General features: G+C 37.2%; 1 protein-coding gene across 1 annotated transcript; it reads left to right on the forward strand.

Annotated features, from left to right (window-relative positions):
- Positions 1-244: 244 nt before the first annotated feature.
- Positions 245-27,018, forward strand: TARS1 (threonyl-tRNA synthetase 1). The gene is made up of 20 exons (XM_087443171.1): positions 245-263; positions 395-488; positions 5,172-5,252; positions 8,480-8,670; positions 12,104-12,227; positions 13,661-13,782; positions 14,261-14,378; positions 14,645-14,709; positions 14,794-14,872; positions 16,166-16,312; positions 17,380-17,478; positions 18,505-18,671; positions 19,666-19,828; positions 19,917-20,054; positions 20,747-20,824; positions 20,993-21,093; positions 21,188-21,292; positions 22,879-22,951; positions 25,896-26,010; positions 26,492-27,018. The coding sequence occupies exons 2-20, from the start codon at positions 468-470 to the stop codon at positions 26,638-26,640; spliced, it is 2,136 nt and encodes a 711-aa protein (XP_087299297.1). The 5' UTR covers positions 245-263; positions 395-467; the 3' UTR covers positions 26,641-27,018.
- The last annotated feature ends 681 nt before the right edge of the window (positions 27,019-27,699 follow it).

A 27,699-nucleotide genomic window follows, 5' to 3' on the forward strand; every position in this document is an offset into this window, starting at 1 on the left:
CTACGGTGGCCGGAAAGGCCCTGTACTACCAGGCGGAGTCGGCCTGGAAGACGGCGCACGCGCATTGAGGACTTCTAGGCTCTAAGAAGGGTCCAGTCCAGAGCTCGCAGGGAGTACGGGTTTAGCTTCGGCAATTCCTTCTCCTGGTTCGCCGCACCCTGATTTCCTAGAAGGGCTCTGTCACCCAACAAGCTTTTCCATTGGTTTAGAGAAGGGAGGGCCCGCCTTCCCCCGTTGTCGATTGCCTGCCCGTTCTCACCCAGGTTAGGAGGCGGGGTTTGGGCGCTTTCAGATTGCATCAGCTGGTCTTTCTGGGCCACGTGGCGCAAGCGCAGTGGTCCCGCGCGCCCCAGTCCACATCTGACCAGCGTCCGCTCTACTTCCCTCGGGATAGGTGCTTTTGGGTTCCGTCTTCTGTGCGTGGTTCGCCGATATCCGAGGAGAAGCCCAGCAGCCCTTCAGGGAAGATGGGAGGCGAGGAGAAGCCGGTGAGCGGACTGAGTGGGCCCCGGAGGCCGGGCTAGGGCTTTCCTTAGTGCCCAAGTTGCCCGACCGGGGGTGGGAAGGAGGAAGCGGCCCAGGCCTTGTGGGGCGCGGTAACCTGAGGCGGACGATGGAGCTCCTGGACAAGTCAGGGCCCCCTTGGGGGGAGAAGTCGTCCGTTCACAGAGCAGGGCGGGACCTTGCAGATCCTCCCTGGGTCAGTCCTCTTTTTGCAGTTGAGGAAACTGAGACCTTGAGTGAGTGACTTGCTCAGAGCCGCGCATCTAATTAGAAGCCTAGAGAGAATTAGAATCTACGGCTCCGGACTTCCAGGCTAGTGTTTTTGACTCACCTTAGGCGGGAAGAACATTGCAGAGCCTCATTTATTCCTAAAACCCTGTAGGGGTAAAGAGCTCCAGTTTAAGGAAGGGAAACCCGAGGCCCCGAGATCTAATCTAACTTGCCTTAGTTTGGGTGGTTTATAATCAGTGATGGAGGCCAGATGACCACAGCTGACAGACCCTAGAGAAGTTACACACTTCCCCCGCCCGGTGCTGGAAGCATGCCTTATCACATTTCACACATGCTGATCATTTCATCTTTGAACTTTCCCTCTGGTGGTATCCATCGCTTATGAACATCTCCCAGGTAACTCTTAGGCCACCAGGTCGAGTATTTTTATGATCAACAAATGTCAGGTGGTCCTTCTGCCGGACACTATGCTGGGCCATGCAACTGGGAAGGAGAATGGGACCCAGGGCCTGACCTCCGGGGCCTCACAGCCTGGTGTGTGAGAGACAGGAAAGCAGTCATTGTGTGGTGTGATCAACCCTGTGGGATTACAGAAGAAGGAGTGTCTAACTGTGCTTGGGAGGGCTCTCTTGAATTGAGTTTGGAAGAGTGACTGTATTAAGTTCACCAGGTAAACCAGTCAGGGCAGGACTTACCAGGCAAAGGTAGGGAAGGCAGTGAAAAGGCACACCCTAAGTACATTTTCTGTGGGGTTGCTTGCAAGAGATGTGTCTGAAGGGGGAACAACAGGGATCAGAAGGATTTTAGACAACCAAAGATGGTTGAAATTGTATTCTACCCGTGAAAGTTTTTAAGCAGGGAAATGATAGATGTGAATTGTAGTTGTAAGGATCACTCTGGCATTGGGGTGGAAGGTGCTTTGGAAAGAGCTAAGGCCACAAGCAGGAGGCTATTGTAATAGTCCAAATGAGAAGTCATGAGAGCTTCAGCTAAAGCAGTTTCAACCCTAACTCTCTGATAGGACAAATCACTTAAAAGCCACAATTTCCTCATCAGTAAAATGAGGGTGTCCTCTAACTCAGGAATTCAATGGGGAAAATGCGTACGTGCACATTCTAAACTATATAAATTAAGTTTAAGGTGATAAATGGTGCCTATCCATTGACTTTTTTCTGTTTATTTTTTTCACTTAAACATGATATCTTTACTATTTTGTGTCTTGTTTACTTTTTTTGCTTAATAGTGTATAGTCAGTTTTCCATGTCCGTAAATATTCTGCTATGCCATTCTAAATTGAAGGTGACGTATGGCTAACAAATATATGATTTCTCCTTTCTCTAATAATAATTATTCAATACCTAGTATTTATTGAGTGCTAACTACGGGTCTGGCATGTATTATGCGTTACACGCATTAACTCATTCAATCCTTAAAATATCTATGAACCGAGTTCTGCTATTATCCCCATTATACAGATGAGGAAACAGGCCTAGGAACAGTAAGTAACTTGCTCAGACCAGATATTCTGTAGTTAGTACTCGTAACCCCAGTGCTGTCCTGCCTCCTGTCATCCGCCGGGGAATGAGTCAGGGGCAGATATTCCATCAAACTGTTAGACTCTCAGGATGTACCTGTCCCAGCTGTCAGCCTCTGGGATTGAATTTATTTCATCTGTACTCTGCAGATAGTTTTCTTTCAACTCCTGAATATCCCTGAAGAAGGTAATTCTGTAGCTTCCCTTCACAATCCAGTTCTGTGTCCCAACTATTGGGTTGAAATTATAGATTGCTTATATGTAAATATGTAATACATAAACTCACATAGTTTATTCTGTTTCATTGGAAATAGAGAACAGTTGCCAACTATCTTCCCAATTGTAGTAAAGACAGAATGTGTCTCAGGGGTCCAGGAGACTTGTTTTAGTGTCCCAGCTCTACAATTTACTAGCTGTATACAAATGGGCAACTTACCCTCTTTGAGCCAGTTTTCTCGTTGATAAAATGGAGAGCTATTTAGAACACAGAAAACCTTTGTGTTAGTTCTCTCCTTTTCTGCTATTTCTATTCATTTGGCAGATATCTATATGACCAAACCAAAAACATTTTATCAGAAAAATAGAATTATTTCATTCTTTTTTCATTTTAAATCTACACAGACAGCCCTGCAATTGGTTTTTGCTCCTCCTCTTACCCAGTATACTTAAGTAGTTATATCAGTTTTATAGTGTGGCAAAGGCATATAGGGAATCTCATAACCCTGTCGGGTAGTACTTTACTTGATTAGAATGGATTTAAGTTATGTTCATTATTCCTCTATAGACGAAAATGAATCTTAAATTTTATTAAATTCAGAATCCCAGAGAGTAGGGGAAGTTTTAGCTCAGCATGAAATTAGGAGTCATATATATATTTTAAATTATGCAAGTAATATGTTTTATAAGATTCAAAAGAACAACCAAAATGTCCAAATGTTAAATGGATAAATAAACAATGGAATATTATTTGGCAATAAAAAGGAATGGGGTACTGATACATGTAACATGGATGATTAAAATCATTATGCCAAGTGAAAGAGACCAGTCACAAAAGACCATATATTATATGCTTCCATTTATGTGAAATGCCCAGAATAGGCAAATCTATAGAGACAAAGTAGATTAGTGGTTGCCAGGTGCTGGGGAGACGGAGGTGGGGGGGCGGGGAGGACAGGGAATGACTGCTAATAGGTACAGGATTTCCTTTTGGGGTGATGAAAATGTTCTAAAATTGATGGCGGTGATAGTTACACAACTGTGAATACACTAAAAACCATTGGATTATATACTTTATATGGGTGAATTATAGGGTATAGGAAAATATCTCAATAAAACTATTACCAAAACATCAAAAATCACAAATGTATAACATCTCTATTTCCCCTTCATATTCCCAGTTCTACCCTCAAAACTCCTTCACTCCTGATGATCACTTCCTTCCTTAGAGTTGACCGCTGTCAACACCTGGATGGCTGTCTTTCCTGCCACTTACATGTTGTGTTAACCTAGAAAAATCAGCTAATTTTTTCCATTTTAATCTTATCTGCAAAATGGGAATAATAATAATAATAGCTATCTCATAGGGTTGCTCTGAGGCTCAGATGTGATTGTTTGTGGAAGAACTTTGTAAATTGTAAAACGTTTTGTAGTGCAATTTGCATTAGGATGTTTCTGTCTGAGCAGTCACAGTGAAGTAAGTAATACATTTCTGAGAAAATACTCTTTACAGTATCCCACGATGTAGTTCAGGGTTTCTCAACCTCAACACTCTTGACTCTGTGGCCAGGATAGTTCTTTGTTGTGGGAGGCTGTCTTATGCATTGTTGGATGGTTAGCAACATCCCTGGCCTTCTATATGCCAACTGCACCCCCCAATTGTGACAGCCAAAAATGTCTCCAGACGTTGTCGTATGTCCACTGGGGGGCAAAATTGCTTCTAGTTGAAAACCATTGGTATAGACCTACTCTGCTGTTGGTTGCCATTTTGCACAGGACTTATTACTATAAGACTTTTTATGACTTAATGTACTTCTAATTGAAGCCCACATTCCTTATGGTAATTTTTAGTGCTTGCTTCTGTCTGAGCCCTAATCTGTCTTAACTGACATTATTTCCTAAAACAATCTTCTGCTTTAGTCAGCCTGGTTTAGTCATTCTCTCTCTCTTTTTTTTTTTTTTTTAACATTTCCAACAATAAGTTTATGTGTACATCCAAAACACATTTCCTCCATGCTCAAAATCCAACCTGTTGAAATCTTCTCCATTCTTTAAAGCCCTAGCACTTAGGCTTTAAACTGTTGGACACTTTAAACTAGGGCACTGTTGTCCTAGCTTATTTGACATCTAATCATAGTGCTGCAGTTGTGTTCTTTTCTCCTCCAAGAGTTTTGCACACGTCTGCCCTAGTTTCCCTGGAGAGGTTAAGTTTGCCCATGGTAGGGACTGGGTCTTATGTTTGCTTCTTCCACAGGGTTTAACAAAATACTATGAGCACAGAAGACTCTGGGTATTACTTGTGGAATGGATAGGTATATATTCCATTAGATTTTTTTTTCTGAAAATACTATTACTGAATAAATGGCATGCTTCTTCGTGGCTGTATGTTTAGTATGTGTCCAAGTGAACCTGGAGCAAGAGTCCCTGGAACAGGCGAAGTAAGGGAAATTTGAGGACTTGAACATTTCAAGTAACTCCTCTCTGCTTTTTATAGGACTTAAATTTTTATTGTAGGTTGTTAACTTGTCTTTGACAGTGGTGAAATTTTCTATTCTTTCAAAATCAGATTTCCACTTGTTAAAAAATAGGTGTTAAAATAACATCCTCAGAACTTTTCTGGGGCAGCCTGGAGGGGTGTCAAATTAGATTAAAATGTAAAAGCTTCATTTCTTTTTTGCTTATTTAGGTAGATGCTGGTGAGGAGAAGCGAAAGGAAGGAGGCAAGAAGAAGAGCAAAGAAGGATCTGGAGATGGAGGTCGAGCAGAGGTATATATTTCAGGACTCCATTATCAAAGATTGACAGGTGGCAGGGAGCTGTCTCAGACTTACCCTGTGTAAGAGTCCAATAGTTTACATGAGGTAGGATAGCACAAGACGGAAAAATCAGGGAGAAGAATTAGGAAAGGAAAGGCTGAGAGGAGAAAAAAGACTTGCAGTTAGGTGTTATTGGACAAGAAAAACAACTGACGTACGGTTGTGAGATGATCTGTAGGGTTAGATGTGAAAATCAGAGAACACACAGAGAAGGGGATTGTGGTGATTACTCAGTTGCCAGATTGGACTAGCTGTCTGATCACTTCATTCAGTGAGATGTTAAGGGAGAGAGACTTCGTGTTTGAGCTTATACTGAATACAGCAGAAACCAAAGAAAGCCCAGGCCCATGACCTTGTGCACAGTTTCCTCTGGACCTGCCACTAGGTTTGGTTTTAAGCCACGGCAAATCTCAAGGCCTCTGAAGTGTAAAGAAAATGCTTTTGCTTCCCCAGGCTTACCTGGAAAGGAACTGGCATTCTGAAAGCCAGCCCAGAGTCAGCCTGGTTCCTGGGCATTCTGTTTTAGGAGGCAGTTAAGCTTGTCTTCCAACTTTATTTTTGAAGTTGAACTGCTGTGAGCTATGCTTCACTTTTTGCTTTAGTCATTGCAACTGTTTAATTGGAGACTCTTCAGAAGTACAGAAGAACAAAGGAATAAGCCTTTAAGAAGTATACTATAGCACAATAAACTGGCTTTAAAGAGCTGTTTTTATAAATTCTGCATTGCTAAATTGATAGTGCTTCCATTTACTTAAGGATAAGTTTGTAGGTGATGAAGAACCACTAAGTGTTGCTTAGAGCCCCACCTAACCATTTCTCCTATATTTAGCCATTGTATCCCACTGTAATTGTGGGGAAAATTGTTGGATGTGAATTTTAAAATTCGCAAGTAAATAGAAAAATGTGTATATTCCCTAATGTCTTTTTTATATTTTCAATACAATAGTACCTGCTGTTCTGTCACAGGTTAGGAATTAGCCTGGAAATAGGAAACAAAGAGTACAATTAGAGGACTTTTCTGAATAGAGAATTTTAAGTGCGACATGTGATTATATACGTTTTAAATGATCTATCTGGAAAAAAGTGTGTGGTGAGATGTCCAAGACCTTTCCTCCCCCTCCATGCTCCCATCATTTATATACCTGTCTTATCTCAAGGGTAGCCTGCAAGTCTTATTCTTTGCATCCTCGGGGCCCAGCACAGACAGAATCTGCTCAATGAATGTTGAATAAATTAAGTTTCACACTTAGTTTTTCTGATTGGGAAGTGCCAAATGGACATGGAGATAAACTGCAGTAAGATACAGAGGATCATGTGGGTGGGTAGGACTGTACTGATGCTTCCAAGTAGGTAGGACCAGGTACTGTTCTTCGGCTTGAAGAGTTCAGAGTATGGTTGCAGAATGACAGGCTCTGAGATTTATTTAATGCATTGGTGCTTCACCATTGAGCGTTATGGACCTCTGTGATAATTTAATGAAAAGCTCCTAAAGAGCACCTAAAGGACTAGAAACAGAGAAGGACTGCTGAAGGTGGGCGTTATAAAGAGATTAGGGCTGGGGCAGCCCTGTGGCTTAGCGGTTAAGTACACGCGCTCCGCTGCTGGCGGCCCGGGTTCAGATCCCGGGCGCGCACTGACGCACCGCTTCTCCGGCCATGCTGAGGCCGCGTCCCACATACAGCAGCTAGAAGGATGTGCAACTATGATGTACAACTATCTACTGGGGCTTTGGGGGGAAAAAATAAATGAAATTTAAAAAAATTAAAGAGATTAGGGCTTTTCCATTTCAAAAGATGAAGGCTGAGAAAAATGTGATTGAAATGAGAAGGAAATTTTGTATAAGGGAAAAAAAAGTACTACTTCACATAAGATAAACTTATTGTTCTAAGGAGTTATATTCAAACAGGCTGAAAATGTATTTTTTTAATGTTGTGGCTAGTTTTTTTTTTTTTTCCTATGATATTTAGGGAAATGTTAACCTCTGAGGTTGACATAGTGGATAACCATGACCTCCAGAAACCACGGTACCCAAACTGGGTGGACAGTGAGTCCATGTAGTATAGTTAATTTTTATTTTCTATCATTACAGTCGTTTTCTCAAGGATTAGATACTAGCTTATACTCTTTTCAGTTTAAGTGTATGTTGATATATATTAAATGTAGAATTTTGGGTAGTGTTACCAAAATTGAATAAGTGCTAAAGCGTATATTTGAATAAGTTGTTATTGTAGCTGATAAATTTAAATCCATGTGAAGACAGAAACTCATGGTAAAATTAAGCCATCTCCTCCTTGCTTTTGTTTGCAGCTAATATCCGTGTTATTTTCATTTGAAAGGGCAGATAAATTATAGATAGTAGTGGTTTGACTATTTTGTGACTGCAGATTCCCCACCTGCTTTTTGAAATGTTTTAAAGATGGGAGTCTCTGACAGTAGAGGAAATAAGATCTTTGATTATTGTCTCTTTTTTCATTCCTTTGCCAAACTTTTGGGAACCTGAGTGGGTGTTTTATATAAAATATTTTGGTTAATTTTGGTATCCACTATAGACAGTGGTGTTGTGTTGTTTTCTTATATTTGCTGATTAAATACTCCCAAGAAACATGGCCATCATGGCTTCTTTGAATTCAGTAAATAATACTTTTCGTTGAACGGGAGCCCTTAAGTCAAATAAATTTATATTTGGTTAGTTAAGAATTGTGAGTAGACATATAGTCTGACCAGCTGCACAGACAATCCCTTGAACAAGATTGAAACAAAATGGAAAACCAGCTAATTTTTATTACCAATACTGTTTACAGCTGTACTTGTAAGATCATTTAGTTAGAAAAGAGTTAAAGAGAACATCTTAAAAGAAAAAAATCACCTAATGCAAATAATAGCAAAATGGTAATAATTGTCCACTTAGGATGTTGACAGCCCATATGTTTATTGTTATTTATATACTTTTCTATTTTTTTTAATTTCTTAAAAATTATAAGAAAAGAGAATTTAATTCCTTTTTTTACTTTCCTTTAGGACAAAATTAAGATATGCTTGGTGATTTTGGCAATCCATTTACCATGTTGAATTAGTAATCATTGTTTTTGTATTGTTTATATTTATTATTTCTTTTCCCTTTCTAACAAGAAAAGCAAATATTTACTGATTACTTTATTTCCTCATTTGTTGTCTTGCAGTTGAGTCCTTGGCCTGAATATATTACCACACGTCTTGAGATGTATAATAAACTAAAAGCAGAACATGACTCCATTCTGGCAGAAAAGGCAGAAAAAGATAGCAAGCCGATTAAAGTTACTCTGCCCGATGGTAAACAGGTTGATGCAGAATCCTGGAAAACTACACCATATCAAATTGCTTGTGGAATTAGGTATAAGCTACACCTGTCTTGACCTTCTATTGTGGTAACTAATATATTGTTGCCAAGTTTTATCCTCATGATAATTTTATGTTACTGTGTAATGTTTTTAATGTTTAATTTACATTATTTGGGATTTTTAAAAATCAGAATGATGTGGAGCTTTATGGTTAAGATTCAAAGTTAATTTCTGAGAGAATCCACTTTGGTCTTATCCTATGAAGAATTTTATATTATTAGTTCTACTTTGATTGTAAATGTCACAAAACCAAGTAGACAGTGTTTCACCTATTTTGACTTAAATGTCTCCGTTTTGAAGTTAAAAATGAAAGTGGATCATTTCACATGGGAAAGTTAAGAAGCTAATATATGTCACATGAAAAAATGTACTATTTTTATAAATCTGAAGTACCATGTCTAATCTTAAAAGTTAAGACTTTGGGTTGGGAAGAAGTAACTGAGAATTAGATGCATGCTTTGTAATAGAGTAAATGCTTTCTTAATCATCATGATTGGGATCAGTAGTTGGTCAGTTTATCAGAAAATGATAAAGTTGTGAAGGCATAAATTGATGCATATGTTTTATACCAGATGTTGGCAAATTGTGGTCATAGCCTGTTTTTGTACAGCCCAAGAGCTAAGAATAGTTCTTAAATGGTTTAAAAAAATAAGACAACTAAGAATAATATGCAACAGACGCCATGTGTGTCCCGCAGTCTAAAATATTTATATGGCCCTTTGCAGAAAAAGTTTGCCAACCTCTGTCTTAAACATTTTAACTTGAAGCATGCAAATATATATTTGTTCACTACTTGTATATATATACGTATGTGTCTTCATATATATATATGGCCAAGGCTTTTTGGGGTGGAGTGCTGATTAGAGTTTTACATTATCTTAACATACTTGAGAAGCAATCTGAGTGCAGAATCCTTCTAGATTTTTATATGGTTATTTCATCCACATCTAACTTGACAATATTTTTTTTTAGTGATTTGCCTTTATCAAGACTTCCCAAACATTCAACTTGGTTTTCATAGAAACCTTGATTCTCTTGTTGTATTATTATTTATTTCTATTTCCATTTATTTATAGTATTTAATTATATGTTGAATTGAACCACATGAAATCACCACATGATTGTCAAAATGGTTGATTATCATCAATTTCATATTGTTGAACCTAAGACATAAAATAGCAAGTACATAAACAGGTTTGGGAACCAGCCCAGCTGACTGTTGGTAAGCCCACTATGCGACTGGTGAGAGTACAAGCAGTTAGGCCTACGAGCCATGAGTTTTGAGTGTGCCATGGCCATTGGTTAGTACTTTTTACAAGAGAATGGAGTGTTTCAGTTAATTTGACCAGTGCTTCTACCGAAAGTACTTCTACCTTACTCTGAAGGAAGTAAGAAAGAAAGTTGTAGTTGTAATATCAAGCAAGGTACCATGTGAGATCATAAATAACTGGATAGACCTTTAAATATCATTCAACCTGTCATTTTAGAGGTAATTTTGAAGGTCATTTTGATTAAGAGATTCCTTCATGGTTGCACACTGAGATTGTAGCTGTGCCGGTATTAAAATTCAGACGCCTATTATTCCAGAAACTTTTTCTCTACATTCTACAATACTGTCCTGCAGATTACTTTGTAATTTATCAAGTGGCCAATTGGAAAATAATTTTTCAAGAGCTGCAAAGTTCTAAATTGAATTACGTAAGACATTGATGAGGTTTATAACTGGAGTTAAGTCACTGATCTGCAAGTGAGAGAACTTTATAACATTTTTACAAAAGTCCAGAATAACTTCTTCTTGTTCTGTGAAAAATTATAACATGAGTAATGGGCTATTTAAAGGTTCAGATGGTTAGTTGTGAATATGAAAGAGAAGAAAAAAATAAGGCATGCTCCATTTGCTTCAAAAGACTTTTCTTTGATGTTTTGTTCTAAATCTTAGAATATAGATTACTTTATCCCTTCTTTGGAAAATTGAAATGATCCAATATGCTCCATGTATAATCTACATTTTCAGAGTAACTCTATTGTTAGCATCTCAAGGCACCACTTTGGACCCTAAGATACAAGTCATTTTCTTCCCAAAGAATATAAAGAATATTACTTGCTTTTTGGATCAGTTCTTTAATCTTTTGAAAACTATTTTACACCAATATGAAAAACTACACTTCTCTCTGCCAAGTCCATGTATGTCTTGTGAAATGTGTATATATGTTATTCATTTTATTGGCTTCATTTCATCTCAGGAGGAAAGAAAACATTGAATATAATCTATGGGAGAGCCGGTGAATTTGAAAATGGGATAGGAATTTTATTGTTTACCTTCCATTTGTTCTTCTGTCCTGATCCTTACATGGGGGAGGTTGTATAAACTTGGTTGTACTTACACAGGGCAAGGAGAGAACTACTTAACACTGCAAGTCTAGCTAGCTTAAGCTTTCTGGTGGTAGATTTATTTAAGACCAGCAGTGTAAAGGCTATACACTTCCTTCATAGTTTAGAGTGTTGCCTGCTTTCGTTGAGTTGCCTAGACTGTTATAGACTGTCATTTCTCTAGCTACATATTCAGATCTATAATCTGACTAACTTTACTCAATTCTACTCTAGCCACATAGCTTCCTGAAACTTTCTGGACTTACATCTCTGCTTGCATCCATGCCATTCCCTCATCTGGAGTGCCACCTCCTCTCCTTTTCTTCTGTCCAAATCTTTTGATCCTTCAGCCCCTCAGTACTTTATCCTCAAAGCCTATCCAGACTACTATGACCTGTGCTGCTTTCCACTACTCAGAATTCCTGTGGCTTTTTGACTTGGCTGGTCTGACATCTCATCACTTGATGGGTGTTCATACTGTGTGTCTAGATGACATTTTTATCCATATTATAAAAAAGTTTTATTGAATAGTCCTGTATTTTACCTATATATTTGTTATAAATAATACCATCTTAGGCATTTGCAGAATTTATTTGGAGGTTGGCATTGCCCCTCAAAGAAAATATCTGTTGAAGATTTCAAGCAGGAGGAAGTACAGAGAAGTTACTTAGTAGCTCCCCTTTTTTCCCTTTGGAGTCTAACGCTTGGCTTTCTGGAAAACTTATAAATTAAAAGATAAATTAAACCACTGAAAACTGTTATTGTTTGTCTATAAGAGTTGCCACGTCTGCCTAAATGAGAAGCATTAAATGTCAAATAATAGTATTCTGAATTTTCAGGATCTTCTAGTTATAGTCTTAAGTACATTTTGGAGGGTTTGTTGCTTTTCCGTTTTATTTCAGAAAGAGATATATACATCTATAAATAATATATATAGTGTTAATATACAACATATGTAATGTTTATTTTACCGTTCATGTTCTCAAATTGTCTGCTACAGAAGACTCTTTTTGGATACTTGTGTTTATACATATATGTGTGTGTTTATTTTTTAAGTCAAGGCCTGGCTGACAACACTGTTATTGCTAAAGTGAATAAAGTTGTTTGGGACCTAGACCGTCCTCTGGAGGAAGATTGTACCTTGGAGCTTCTCAAGTTTGAGGATGAGGAAGCTCAAGCAGTAAGTTTTTATTCAGTATTCTTTGAATTTCAGGATGAAGATTCACATTTGCCGTCTTTTCCAGCTCGTTACTGCTGCCAATGAGTGGCTAAGGTTTATTGATGTCTCGTTGTCATGGTGAAATCTTCATTTTTGTCTTTCAATTAGGGAACATAATAAAAGTGCTTGCCTTATAAAATTAAGAGGTGAACTTGAATAAATGTACTTTCACTACTAGATACTTCAATGGGAAAAATGTTCTGGAAATTTTATTAAAAATTGATTAAGCAAGTAAAAATTGTTTTCTACCCCATCAGTCAACATTTAAGCAAGACGTATATACAGTCATGGGTCGCTTAATGACAGGGATGCGTTCTGAGAAATGTGTTAGGTGATTTCGTCATTGTGCAAACATCACAGAGTGCAGTTACACAAACCTAGATGGTATAGCCTACTACACACCTAGGCTATATGGTACTAATCTTAGGGCACCCCTGTCATATATGTGGTCTGTTGTTGACTGAAACATCGTTATATGGTGCATGACTGTATTTAACAAATAAATTTAAACATTACTTAAAGTACTTCCCCTATTGGACAATTGATTTCCATATTTTTTTCATCTTTAAATGCAAATCTGCTGAAAATACTATAAAAATCAACCTGCATTTGATGGCAACATTTTTTCCTTATTTCTCCATGATGATATGCCAAATGAAGGGAAATAAAATATTTTGTTTTATTGATGATAGTTTACTTATGTATATGAATCAATGGTTTGCAAATGTATTGTGGATTCCTTAAGTTTTTTATGAGAATTTTAAAAATCATCTTGGTACCTTATTAATAAATCTTAAAAACATTGCTTTGGGTATATTCTGACTCATTTAAAAGGACCACCTTAAAACCAAGTACTGCCGTTTGATTTCAGTGTCCATATGTTAGTCCTTGTGTTTTATAACTATGTTGTGGGGTCAAGTTGTACCACCTTAGTTGTTTTGGTCCAATAAGAAAAAAGCAGATGTAAATTTTAAGTGATGTTCCACAGCCAAGTGAAGGTCAGAGCACAGCACATGGGATGCAGGGCTGTGGGCACATTGCTCAAAAGACCCTGGGCTGTTGCAATTAATAAGACAGTCACATTGTGAGTGGCAATTGTTTTCAGGGAGCAGAATCCATCCCATTTAATTAATAATGCTAATTTGAATTTTGTTAGTTGAAAACAATTAAACCAGATGATTTCTAAGGTATAAATATAAGTTAGTAATTAGAATCCTTTTAAATTATTTTGGCTCTGAATAGAATCACACTGCAGTTTATAGATTTGTAAATTTAGATTTTCATGTCTTGGGTTTATTTATAATAAATTTTGTGTATCTCTTTCAAAACAACCATATTAATTTACAACTTGTATACCCAGACTCAGGCTATCCCATTTTTCTTTGAATTTCCAGGTATATTGGCACTCCAGTGCTCACATAATGGGTGAAGCCATGGAAAGAGTCTATGGTGGATGTTTATGTTATGGTCCACCAATAGAAAATGGATTCTATTATGACATGTACCTTGAAGAAGGGTAAGTTATGTAACTGGATAAGGAAAAATGAAATCTGAATTACAGTGGGTCCAGTCATTATTTTAAAGAGTTCTCGATAAGGGAGGAATAATAAATAGAAAGCTTATTGCTTCATAGTCACCAAGTATTCCCGCTATCAAAACTTGAAGTTGTTGTAGTAACTTATGAACTATTAGAGGTTTTAATGAGAGCTCTGTTCTAGATTGATAGAGGTGGAGCCCTAAGGTATATTGGGAAATAAAATGAGGCTGGTCCTCTCCTCTCCTTTAAACTAGTGGGAACAGTCTCCATGTTGACCAAGGTAGAAGCCACAGCAAATAATTTATGAAAAATGTCTAGTTTAAAATTCTAATATACAATGAAAGGGTCTAATTCTTTTACACTGAAACCTTTCAAGTATTTTAAAGAAACGTTCCTCCACGCTAGTTGTGAGTAGAATGAAATGGAAAGAGATTAATGATAGTTTCTTCTCCTTCAGGGGTGTGTCCAGCAATGATTTCTCTTCTTTGGAGGCTTTGTGTAAGAAAATCATTAAAGAAAAACAAGCTTTTGAAAGACTGGAAGTTAAGAAAGAAACTTTATTGGAAATGTTTAAGGTAAATTGAGCTGTAACACATGGCCTCCACTTTTAAATCACTTTTTAATGTTACTTGAAGTTGTCACACTGGGGTTTATGTACTAAGTTGAAGCCTATTCTGTTCTTTAGAAAAATTTAACAATGTTTTTAAAACAAAATATCAACATATTTATATTCATACAATGCTTTGATAAAATGTACTTTGAGTTATATTTTAGTAGCTATAATATTTAAAGGTAAAAATTAAAGGAGGGTTTTTAAAAAAATAATTTTTCCTGTTTTCAGTACAACAAGTTCAAATGCCGGATATTGAATGAAAAAGTGAATACTCCAACTACCACAGTGTATAGGTGAGAATATCAGATGTCATTAGGTGTAGCTGGTGTATATGTCCTTTGAAGTCTTTGTTAAGATTCTTTTCATTTTATTTTTAGGTGTGGCCCCTTGATAGATCTCTGCCGAGGTCCTCATGTCAGACACACTGGCAAAATTAAGACTTTGAAAATACACAAAGTAAGCAATGTAACTATAAAGACTCTCTCTATAAATGTATTTGTCTACTCTAGATATATGTTTAAACTTTTATTGGTTTCTCTTTCTTCCATTTTTCTCTTGCATATGTAAGGGTGGATTTTTTTTCTCATGCTTTCTATTGACTGTGGGTGCTACATGTCCCTAGTCTTTTTTTTTTTTTTTTGTGAGGAAGATCAGCCCTGAGCTAACATCTGTGCTAATCCTCCTCTTTTTGCTGAGGAAGACTGGCTCTGAGCTAACATCTATTGCCAATCCTCCTTTTTTTTCCCCAAAGCCCCAGTAGATAGTTGTATGTCATAGCTGCACATCCTTCTAGTTGCTGTATGTGGGACGCGGCCTCGCATGGCTGGAAAAGCGGTGCATCAGTGCCCACCTGGGATCCGAACCCGGGCTCCCGGTAGCGGAGCACACGCACTTAACCGCTAAGCCACGGGGCCGGCCCTCCCTAGTCTTTTTTAGCTGAAATTCTCTCAAGCGGTGACTGACTCACCATTCGTCACCAGAGCACATGGGGATAGAGGTTTGGGGGATTCACAAAATCACACAGTCATGGGCCATCATGGCTCCAAGACCTTTGAAACTCACTGTTAGTGTGTGCTTTTGCCCCTTGTATGTCTAAGGTGATAATTACCCAACTTGTTCTTTTTAAGCAAACTAATCCTGCCAATTTTATACTAGTTCATAAATGTTTTATGGATGATTATTAAAATGCACTTTAGGGCCAGTCTCGGTGGTTAAGTTCGGCACGCTCTGCTTCGGCGGCCCAGGTTCAATTCTGGGCATGTCTGTCAGTGGCCCTGCTATGGTGGCAGCTCACATACAAAAAGAGGAAGATTGGCAACAGATGTTAGCTCAGGGTGAATCTTCCTCAGGAAAAAAAAAATGCACTTTAAGTCATAAGAATAATTGAGTCATTTTAAGATTTTTTTTGTTGATTTATTTTTCATTTTTGCTTAACCATCTTGTGGAAGATGCCCTTGCAGACAGTCACGTTCGTGGAGTTGTGGTTTGAGTGGGTATTGCGGGGGGGGCATTTTTGAAGGAATTAAACAGCCAGCTTTGTGCTGCAGAATGAACACAACTATTCTAGCTAGGCCTCAGAGCAGCTGTGTGATATCTACTAAGTGTGCACTTTTTGTGCCATTTTTCTTGTCATAAGGACTAAGATGAATTTGACTCATAAAGTGACTATGAGAAATAACATCTTACTCTTAAAATAAGTGCAATATTTACACATTTGAATATTGTTTCATGGTTAATCCTTGTTTTCAGAATTCCTCCACATACTGGGAAGGCAAAGCAGACATGGAGACTCTCCAGAGAATTTATGGCATTTCATTCCCAGATCCTAAAATGTTGAAAGAATGGGAGAAGTTCCAAGAGGAAGCTAAAAACCGAGATCATAGGAAAATTGGGAGGGTATGTTAAAAAAGAATAGTAACGTGTCTAGACTGAGTTTTCTTTATTTTCATTTGAAATTTAGTTGTATTAATTACTAGGAATTTCCTTTTGAAGAGATGCTGTAGTTTTCAAGTAATTATTGTACTGTGTCCTATAAAAGCTGTATATTATTAACTGTCCACATTATTTTTCTAGAGTGTTCTCAGTACTGCACAAAGATTCATTTTAACTACTTTTATTGAGAACAAATGCTAATGAGCTACAGTTTTCTGTAAAAGAAGTATAGCAGTGTTTCATAGAGCTGGGAGATGCTCTGGAAATTCCCTGGTCTCACTGACTTGTTTTAAAGATGTGGAAACTTGAGTCCCAGAGATATTAATCTACTTGTTGCCCAAAGTGACACAAGTCATCAGTGGATTCTATGGTGTCATTTCCTTCATTCCTCTACCCCTGAATGTTTTCTACGCTGGAAGTTATGTTCGATAAAAACTTTCCTTTATAAAATTGTGTTCACTCTATGCCAGGCATCCTTGGCTACTAGGTTATGAAGCTTGACCAGGAGGTAGCATCCACTACCATGCTCCGTTGACTGCCTCAAATAAATTCTAGCAGTAAGGAAACCAGCAAGGATTGATGGGGCCCTTCCCTGAGGACTTTGGGCATTTGGGGAGCAGGTAGTGGGCAAGAGTGGACCCAAAGTCACCATGACCCAGTGTCTTTTTCCTTCCTGTCACTCCTACTTTAAAAAAAAGAAAAAGAAACAACACTTAGATCTTAGAGCTTGAGCAATTAAAACTGAGAGCTCTATTGTGGCTAGTAGAAGAGAACTATGACCCCTGCTTCATGTCACTCTGGGGTAAACTTGACTGGATAATGGAGAGAACATTACTTGTGCCAAGTTGTAAATCAGCTGCAATCCTGTACCATTAAATCGTACATCAGAAATGTTGACATGTTTTCTTTGATTCGGGAATGGCACAAATTAAAATATAAGACATCATGACCATATTCTGAACTCAAGAACACTGAAGGTTATTTTGATGTTATATACATATATAAACATTCTTTGCTTTTCTTTTACCCAGGACCAAGAACTATATTTCTTCCATGAACTCAGCCCTGGAAGTTGCTTTTTCCTGCCGAAGGGAGCATACATTTATAATACACTTATTGAATTCATCAGGGTAAACCATATTCATTATTTTCTTCTGTAGATTTAGGGCATAAGTTGATTTTATTAAACAAAGTCTGCTAAAAGGAAAGATAGTCTTGTATTTGAGAAGAAATATTTTAAAAATATAAGTAAAAATGGAAGTCTGAGGTCTCATAAAATGTTTAAAAAATTCTTCCATCCTAATACATGATTTTATCCTTATACATGAGTGTGTGCGCCAGAGAGAAGCCAGTGAGCCTCAAGTGGGACCTGTAACCCTTTACATAGGAGTTTTCTGCACTTTTTGACCATTCATTTGTATTTTCCTCGAAAAAGCACGTTAGTCTTTACATTGCTTTCTTTTCTTTATAAGTCATGAAATGTTTCAACATATGTTTATAGTGAATAGTACCATTAACATCTGTGTACCCACCACCTAATTTAACACATATTTACAGTGGGCTATGTTTGCTTCAGATTTTTTATTTAAGTAATACATATACAGTAAGAGGGAAAAAAGCTCCCTTTTGGGAGCCCTGTCTCATCCATTTCCTTCCTTTCCTAGTGGAAACTACTATTTTGAAGTTAGCTTGGATCCTTTTTGTACATGTTGTTTTACATTTACCCCATACATATGTACTCTAAGTTATTTGTGTTTGGGTGCTTCACATTTATATATATGCAGTCTCGTTGTGTATCAGTCAGCATTGTGATTTTTTTTAGATGTGTACAGATCCAGTTTGTTTTCACTTGGTAACATATTATTCTGTTATATAACTACCACAATATGCCCATTCCTTTATTGGTGGACACTGATGTAATTTCTAATTTTCCCATATTACCAATCATGCAGCAGTAGCATTGTTTTGACAAGCCTCCTTATGTACATGTGCAAGAATATCCTCTTTGGTATATACCTCCAAGTAGAATTTCTAGATTATAACATACGTGCATGTTGAACTTGACTAGGTAGTATAAAATTGCTCTAAATTTTTACTCCCACCAGAAGTATGAACTTTTATTTCCCTATGCATGCATCGTGTTTGTTTTCCCACAGAGTGAATATAGGAAACGAGGCTTCCAGGAGGTGGTCACCCCAAACATCTACAACAGCCGACTCTGGATGACCTCAGGCCACTGGCAGCACTACAGCGAGAACATGTTCTCCTTTGAGGTGGAGAAGGAGCTGTTTGCTCTGAAACCCATGAACTGCCCAGGACACTGGTATTCAGCAGCTTTGAGTTTCTGTCAAAGATTTCCCATGCTGTGATTAGTCCTAGATTGCTTTCCCTGCTTTGAAAGAATTTTTGTTAAAAGTAAATCATGTAGTCGGAAGAGTATTTAAATGCAACATTATTGTGGTATTATAATATTTCCCGTGCCCAACTAGATCCTCAGATCTATAGACGTTCCAGAATGGCGCTGGGGTAACAGCAGTGAGCAGGCAGAATATAAAACAGGGAGACTAAATGTGGGACGAGGCAAATGCTCTAGTGTTTTGTTTGTTTTTTTTTTTAAGAAACTTGTTCTGTCAAAACCTGCTGCTAATGACTTGATGTCCCTGGGAAGTCTGCCTTGCCTTGAGGCTGCTCCGCTGTCTGTCCTTCATGAAAGCTAGGTGCAGAGCAGCTTGGGGGAAGACTAGGGGAGCTGTGGCTTCCGATAGCTCAGTGTCTACAGCTCCTAAGCAGCAAGGCCTCGAGGGCGGAGGAGGCGGCAAGAGAGAGAGGAATCTCCATAAGGGAACTGGGTTGTAGGTCAGGGAACTGAGTTCAGTCTTAGTTTTCCCAGATTCTTCAAAGTTTCTGAAGCACCTTCAGACTAACAGAGAACTGAAGCACTTTTAGGAGCGACAGGAAAGCACTGACCTTAATTTTCAGTGTTAGAAGTGATTTGTATGTAGCTAAGATTTTTTAAAAAAAAAATAAGGGCCCTGTTAAAAGGCAGTCCTGAAATTGATGGAAATATTGAGCACAAGAATTTGACTCCAGACTTATGGGAATAAAGTTTTATTCTCTCTTAGTTATGGATAGTTGTGTTATAATTTGCTATTTTATTCATGCTTACATTGTTGTATGAAGCCCAGAATGTGAGAAATGTTGCTTGTATGGACAACTAGAATCAGTGGCTTCTTGACAGCCTTTCATGTAATATTAGAGAAGCACTTTTATTCTTAGAAAATTAAATATCTGTGGGTTTATTCTTCATTTTTCTTCAGCCTTATGTTTGATCATCGGCCAAGATCCTGGCGAGAGTTGCCTCTGCGGATAGCTGATTTTGGGGTACTTCATAGGAATGAGCTGTCGGGAGCGCTCACAGGACTCACACGGGTACGAAGATTCCAGCAGGATGATGCTCACATATTCTGTGCCATTGAGCAGGTATGAGACTCTGTGGGATAATATACTTTGGAAGAAGTGTCAAGAAAATGAAGGAAAAGTACCACTGTGTCCTTTTTTTTATTTCAAGATTGAGGACGAAATAAAAGGTTGTTTGGATTTTCTACGTACAGTATATAACATATTTGGATTTTCTTTTAAACTGAATCTGTCTACTCGCCCAGAAAAATTCCTTGGAGATATTGAAGTATGGAATCAAGCTGAGAAAGTAAGTGGTTTTTTTTCAGCATGCTTAAATACTAGTTGACTGAAATTGGCTTGTTCCCACTGTGTAAGAAAGCCAAGCCTCTTTAAATGGATAAAAGCAAGAGAAAATTGGAAGTGGTTCCTAGGTTTTTTCTGTATGGTTTTATATTTTAGAAATGGTTGGATATCTTTTCAGTCATCAAGCTGTAACGTTTAAAAGAGGGGGAATTGGAGGAAGGTGGTCAAAAGGTACAAACTTTCAGTTATAAGATAAATCAGTACTAGGGATGTAATGTGCAACATGATGACTATGGCTGACGCTACAGTATGATATATAGGAACGTTGTTGAGAGTAAATCCTGAGTTCTCAGTACAAGGAGAAAATGTATTCTTCTTCTTTCCTTTCTTTCTATTGTGTCTGTATGAGATGATGGGTGTTAGCTGAACCTATCATGGTAATCATTTCACGATAAATGTAAACCAGACCATCATGCTGTACACCTTAAACTTACACAGTGACATGTGTCAATTATTTCTCAGTAAAACTGGAAAAAAAGGGAAGGGGTTGTATATGAGTGTGTTCAGGTGGACAAAATTCTAAAGCAGAGGCTAGTGGCCCATGGAAGTGATTACAGTATTTTTAGTCTCAAATTAGGCTGGAAGAAGGAAAGTTGCAGTTGAACAAAAATAAGAATCATTTTGCTTTATCCTTAGCAACTTGAAAACAGTCTGAATGAATTTGGCGAAAAGTGGGAGTTAAACCCTGGAGATGGAGCTTTCTACGGTCCAAAGGTCAGTCCCAAAGTATATTTGAATAATATGATTTTTATTTGGGGGTGAATAAGAAATTACTTCAAAATAAGTTTAAAAAAAGAAAAAGGAAAAACAGCCCTAAAATAACTAGCGAGTTCAACTTTAATATAGACAGCATCTTATAATAACCCAATCTTTGCTTCTTAGATTGACATACAGATCAAAGATGCACTTGGTCGGTACCACCAGTGTGCAACAATCCAGTTGGATTTTCAGTTGCCCATCAGATTTAATCTTACTTTTGTAAGGTGAGTTTCTGGTATCTGCTCTGAATATTCTTCTTCAGGGACATTTAAAGGAATATATATATATATAAAATCAAATTCTTTTCTTTCTTTCTAGCCATGATGGTGATGATAAGAAAAGGCCAGTGATTGTCCATAGAGCCATCCTGGGGTCAGTGGAAAGAATGATTGCTATACTCACTGAAAACTATGGAGGCAAATGGTAATTTTTGTCACTGTTTTCTTCTGTCATTGTTTTTATCTGGACAGTTAAATTGGCTAGAAGGAATGTCTGCTGTCCAATTTGGGTTATGCAATGGAAAGGGAGAATGATTCCAATTAGTCACTTTTAATTAATGACAAGTGTTCACTAACAAGTAAGGAATCACAATCTAAATCCCAATTTTTTAGCTTTAAGAATATTTATTAGTAGTAATTATTTTTATTTCAGAACTTGATTTGTTTGTATGCTATAAGATACTTTCTAATTAGGAATTATTATGCAGTAAGAAGCATGTTTGTTGTTTTGATTGCTTTTCAAGTAACGGGGATTATTGTGGTTTTGAAGTTTTTGTCTGAGTAAGCAAAAGTAGGCTTTTGGCTTACCTTGTTCAGTATTGCTGATCATAATAAACAAGTCTTTTGACATCCTTTAGAAGGCAAGTATTTTTTAAATTGAAAGTACAGACTCCAAACTGATGAACCTTTTGTGTCTTGTTTCTATAAAGTTATGTTTTTGCCGGCAGGATATAAGCACGTGACTTCCATTTTATTTTTTAAGCAGTTTTGTCTGGGCCCACAATTTGTAAAGGCAGTTGAAAGCAGCATAAGGTTATAAAACACTCATTTTGTAGAACCTGCCAGTATTAATTGTATTGATGCAAAACTTTTGTAAAATGTGTAAATCTGTTTTATGTTATACATTGCAGTCATTTCAGTTTTATTTGTAATTTAGTTAGTTTAGATGGAGTTAGTCATACTTGTCGATGAAATAAGATTATTTCTTTTCAGTTATATTTCACAAAATAAAATCAAATATGGGAAACATTCTCTACATGGCATTTAGAGAATAGGAGGATCCTCAGCTAATTTAATTGCTCTGCCAAACCTGTGGTAGGTGAGGAAAAGCCCACAATTCAGGTAGAATTTAGTGCCTACCCCAGCCTTTTCCCTGATGTAACAGGACAACTGAAAACAGAGGAGTGATCAGGAGAAACACAGGACTGATGTCTGCAGCGTAGGGAGGGCTTGACACCTGAAATACTCCAAAAGGAGAATTACAGATGGTTATTTTTAATAAGAATTGAAAATACACTCATTTTTATCAGATACCATCACCAGTTACTTATCAGTTACAATTTGCTGAATTCTGCAAAATGGCTCTTGAATAAAGTGAAGGTGTGGTCTGTGTCCCCCACAAAGAATAAGTAATAAAATAACGCTTGAACGATGAATCATCAAGTGTGGTTCTTTAACAATTTGTTAACCCTCTGGCAGCCAGTGCATGGTGTTCTGTTACCTGGTGTGTTGAAGTGTCAGGCATAGTCTCTGCCCCCAATTTGCTTTGCCCCCAATTTGCTTTGCCATCTGTTACAAGACAAATCTTAGCTACAGATTTTCCTGATTTAGGCTTGGTTTTCTGCTTCTGAATCTCCTGTAGTCTTTATCAGATATTGAAAACAGCCAAGTTTTTTAAAGTGGCCCTTAGATGTTTCAGGAAAAGATATTGCAGAGTAGACTAAAAAATGAGCGATCCTTGTTTAGGAAAGTGCCCAAATCCACATTAAATATTTTTAATTTCTTCTAAAGGCCCTTCTGGCTGTCTCCTCGCCAGGTAATGGTAGTTCCAGTGGGACCAACATGTGATGAATATGCCCAAAAGGTAATCCTTAAATATGACTTTTCTTTAAATTTAATCTGTCATTCAGCTTTTCCTTTTCAAATCTCATAAACTATGTATGTTCTTGGTAAATCAAGCTGCTTGTGATATAGAGAAATGTTACTATTTTCAATCTATGATCAGCCTGAATAGATTATATTATCTCATTAATAATTTCCTATGTGGTTCCATGAGCAGAAGACATAATTTGGATAGTGTTTTATTTACACTTGTATATTTTAGTGTTTAATATTAGCAAATAGTGAATGTCTCAGTATGATATGTAAATTCACATGCATAGTGCAATTGGAGCTACTCTTTGACTCAGAGTAATTTTGCTCATTTCTAATGCAAATTTCTTCAATTATTTGAAACTTTTTTCAGGTTAATGGCATGCCAGACCAATGTTTTTCCCTACCTACCAAAAAACTACCTTACCAACAGATGTATAAACATCCATTCATACTTCACACCTTAAAGACTACAGCAGTCTGTTCTGTTATAGCGACAATTCCATACTGAGGAATTTCGAATTATTAAAAGTTGTGTTATAAAAAAGCATTGTTTCATAATTGCAAGCTAAAGGTAATAAATTGGTTAGTTAAAACAGATAAAAATCTAAATTTCAATGAACGATACTATAATATCAAAACCATCATGTTTTTAGATCATCAGAATAAATTACACTCAAGTCTTAACTCTTTTAAGAATTAAATGAGAGGCCGGCCGCGTAGCGTAGCGGTCAAGTGCGCATGCTCCGCTGCTGACGGCCTGGGTTCAGATCCTGGGTGTGCACCGATGCACCGCTTATCAAGCCACGCTGTGGTGACGTCCCATATAAAGTGGAGGAAGGTGGGCACAGATGTTAGCCCAGGGCCAGTCTTCCTCAGCAAAAAGAGGAGGATTGGCATGGATGTTAGCTCAGGGCTGATCTTCCTCACAAAGAAAAAAGAATTAAATGAACGTTAAACCAGCTGATAAGCAAACCATTTAGACATAATGTGTTCCTATTACTGCACACAGTAGTTTTAGTTATAAATGGTGAGAGTCAGTTATGTTCCATGCTTAATTGATTGCACTTTATCTTACTTGCATTATGAAAGCTCACACAGTAGGAGAAAGATCTGCATTAGTTAATTCATTTCTCAGCTGGAGACAGTACTGACTTCCTCCCTTCCATCTTGGGTTGGAGTGGCATTTGGAAATATGCGGGGGTGGAGTTTTTATGTTGGAGGGTTTTGGGTTATGTTGAGCAGAGGGGGGGTGGGCACTCCTACTGATACTTAATGCCTGAAGATCGAGTGTTAAACAGCCTGCAGTTATCGGGCCACTTCCCCAGTTGCAGAATAGCTCAACTCACGTGCACACAGGGCCCCTGTTAAGAAACTGAAACACTGGTGCTTTATTCTTTAAAATAGATTACAGTTGACAGTGTAGTTTTATCCTGCCACTCTAATAAACTATGTAAGAACCCTTGTGAAATTTCCGTACTTATAAAATCCCAATCCCAACAGGTTCAATGGTTAGTGACCACTAAAGCATAACAACCTATTGGGAAATAAAAATGGTTTATTCAGATCAGATCTTTCCATCATATTAGTGGTAATTGGTTGTCAGGTAGATGGAAAATTTAATCTAGTTTATTTAATTTAATTTACAATTAATAAAATTTAATGTACTGTTGCTTTTTTTGGAAAGGAAAAATACTGAAAACATTGTTTACTTAATACACAAAGACTTAAGACAATAAAGTAGAACTGTATTTTTGAGGGAAAAAAAGGCGAAGAATGATAACATCTAATATAGTTTGTCAAATTTAAATTCCTGGAATTTTATTTCAAGAAATCCCTATTTGATCTTTGGCTTTAAATCCTTCATCTGCCTCCTTTATTTAATAAGTTTTCTTTTAATAAAAAAGGAAATCACTGTTCAGAAAGAAAAAAATTACTTTTTAATATTTCTTAAATTTTATATTTCCTTTGTTTTACTTTATTCTTGTAGAGTTCTATTTAATTAGGTCGTATACACAGAGTTATTAAAGAAATAATTAGTGTTCAAAGACAATTTTATATGGCGGTTTATATTCTATTTTCTGGGAACATAAAAGAAGCTGTTGTGATGCTTTTAGCCTATTGTTTGTGCTATCAACATTTTATTTAAAAAAATGTTGCACACATAAATGGCAGCAATGGGTGGATTCTTGTTACCAATGTACTGCCTATTTGAGGGATCAGAAGTATTATGTTCTCTATTAGACTGGACATCACAATACGGAGACTGATAAACTGTTTGTTTCCTGGTAACCATATAGGGAATTTAAGATACATTTGCAAAAAGATTTCTTTCCTTTTGTAATGTGTGTTTTAGGAAAACTGATTAAATTTAGCTGATTGCCTGAATTCTGATTTTTAAGGATTTTCTAAAACATTTCTCTCTCAAGAACAAAATGTTGTTTTGATTTTTGAAAATGTAGTCCCAAGTCAGAAGTTAATAATATATTGCCTTGATGTATCTATTAGCATTTCTTTTTTTTTTTTTTTTTTGTGAGGAAGATCAGCCCTGAGCTAACATCCGTGCTAATCCTCCTCTTTTTGCTGAGGAAGACCGGCTCTGAGCTAACATCTATTGCCAATCCTCCTCCTTTTTTTTTTTCCCAAAAGCCCCAGTAGATAGTTGTATGTCATAATTGCACATCCCTCTAGTTGCTGTATGTGGGACACGGCCTCAGCATGGCCGGAGAGGCAGTGCGTTGGTGCGCGCCCGCATCCAAACCCGGGCCGCCAGTAGCAGAGCGTGCGCACTTAACCGCTAAGCCACGGGGCCAGCCCTAGCATTTCTTTTTTAATGCTTGCATGATTATCCGAATCATATGTTAAATAAAATCATTTAAGATCAAGAAATACTTGTAATTTTAGATCTGAAGAGTTCTGTGTCTCTGTTCAAATAGGTACGGCAGCAATTCCATGATGCTAAGTTCATGGTGGACATTGATCTGGATCCAGGCTGTACACTAAATAAGAAGATCAGAAATGCACAGTTAGCACAATATAACTTCATCCTAGGTAAGAAAGGAGACTTTCCAAAGAAAATCTGCCAAACCTTAGGAGAACACCAAAATCTTAAGACTTAGTTAGGTTTAAGAGAATTGTGGTCATCAGTTCCTTCTAATTCTGATTCTTAAACTACTAAGTTTGTTCAGTTGATATAACAAAGGAAAATTTTGATGTGAAAAAGAATAATCTTTAAAGGTTTGTCCAAGAATCCTCTGCCTTCACCCCTGTTTCTTCATGTGGTAAGTGTTGATTAAGTTGGCTGGATTAAGTGACTCAGTAAGCACAGCAGTTTTAGGCATTGTGAAGTGGTTTATTTTATTTGTTCTTAAGTGAATAGATTTTTTAAAGCAGTTGTCCAGCTATGCATGATCACCTGTATATTTTAATGAATCAGAAGCTACAGGGTGGCTTTTGGGTCCTGGAATCATTTCTGTTCGAATGTTGAATAAGAATCCTTTCACTTAACAAAGTTTTGTGTCTTTTGTTTTAGTTGTTGGTGAAAAAGAGAAAACCAGCAGCACTGTTAATATCCGTACAAGAGATAATAAGGTACATGGAGAACGTACTGTTTCTGAAACCATCGAGCGGCTACAGCAGCTCAAGCAGTCTCGCAGCAAACAGGCAGAAGAAGAATTTTAACCAAGAACTTGGCCCACATTGGCTCAGTAGAAAAAGATGAGCAGTGTTCCCATAACATTAACTTTGTACTCTGGAAAACATCCGTTTATACTGAACTTGGAATAGTTTGGCAGTGTCTGCATCGGTGACTGCAGGATCAACCTCTTTTGACCTAGACAGGTTTTAGACAATGTATTTGAAAGAGGTAATTAAGAGACACATTAAAATGATTTTATTCATTAAATATCTGAGCACTGGAAATAAAACATGAAGAATGCTTTAATGTAATGTGGGAAAATGTTTTTGTAAATTTAACGCAGTTAAAATTTTTCAAGTTTGATTAAGGTAAAAGATTAGAATTGGATTATGGTATAAAAATAAAAACTTTCATTCACATAAGTTTGAACTGCTCTGTCCTTCACATACATACACACCTGCCCAGAATAAATTGTGTGATTCAATATTTACCTTTAATGTTTTATAACAAATATGATGTAATTTGGGTGGAGCGGGGCAAATCTACAGTGATGCTGTTCTCACACTGATGTATGAGCCAGGTGCCTGCTTCTCAGTCATGGGGTGACGTCTTTAGCAGTGTCACTTAGCTTCTATTTGGATGTAAACCTTTTAAAACAGTTAAAACCAACCATGGATCTAATATAGAGTAGATTTGCACACATTTTTAAGATGAAGTATGAGTCTTCAAATAAATACATGTTATGGCAGACTGTTCTGGGCCATAGAATCCCTTGTTATACAAATTTTCTGTTCTCTCCTAAGGGATAATTTTTAAATTTTTCTACCAGTGAATAGTGATTGGGAGAACACCACAAAATAAGGAATTCCTTATGTGGATATATATTAATTCCTCTTTAACATCATTTAAAAAGGCACAATCTTATCAGTTCTCTAATAATCCCAATAGCTTGTCTGCTAGGGTTGCTTCAAAGTGAAGCCAATTTGCATAGATTAATCTGCACTTTAATAAAAGAGATAAGATCTTTAATCAGAGGGATTATTTTTGAAACTTCATAATTAAGTCTTGCTTATGACTGCCTTAAGACAGCCTCTGATAGGTTT

This window comes from Ceratotherium simum, chromosome 18 (genome assembly GCF_057802395.1).
Source record: "Ceratotherium simum simum isolate JZ-2026a chromosome 18, ASM5780239v1, whole genome shotgun sequence".
Taxonomy (NCBI): Eukaryota; Metazoa; Chordata; class Mammalia; order Perissodactyla; family Rhinocerotidae; genus Ceratotherium; species Ceratotherium simum.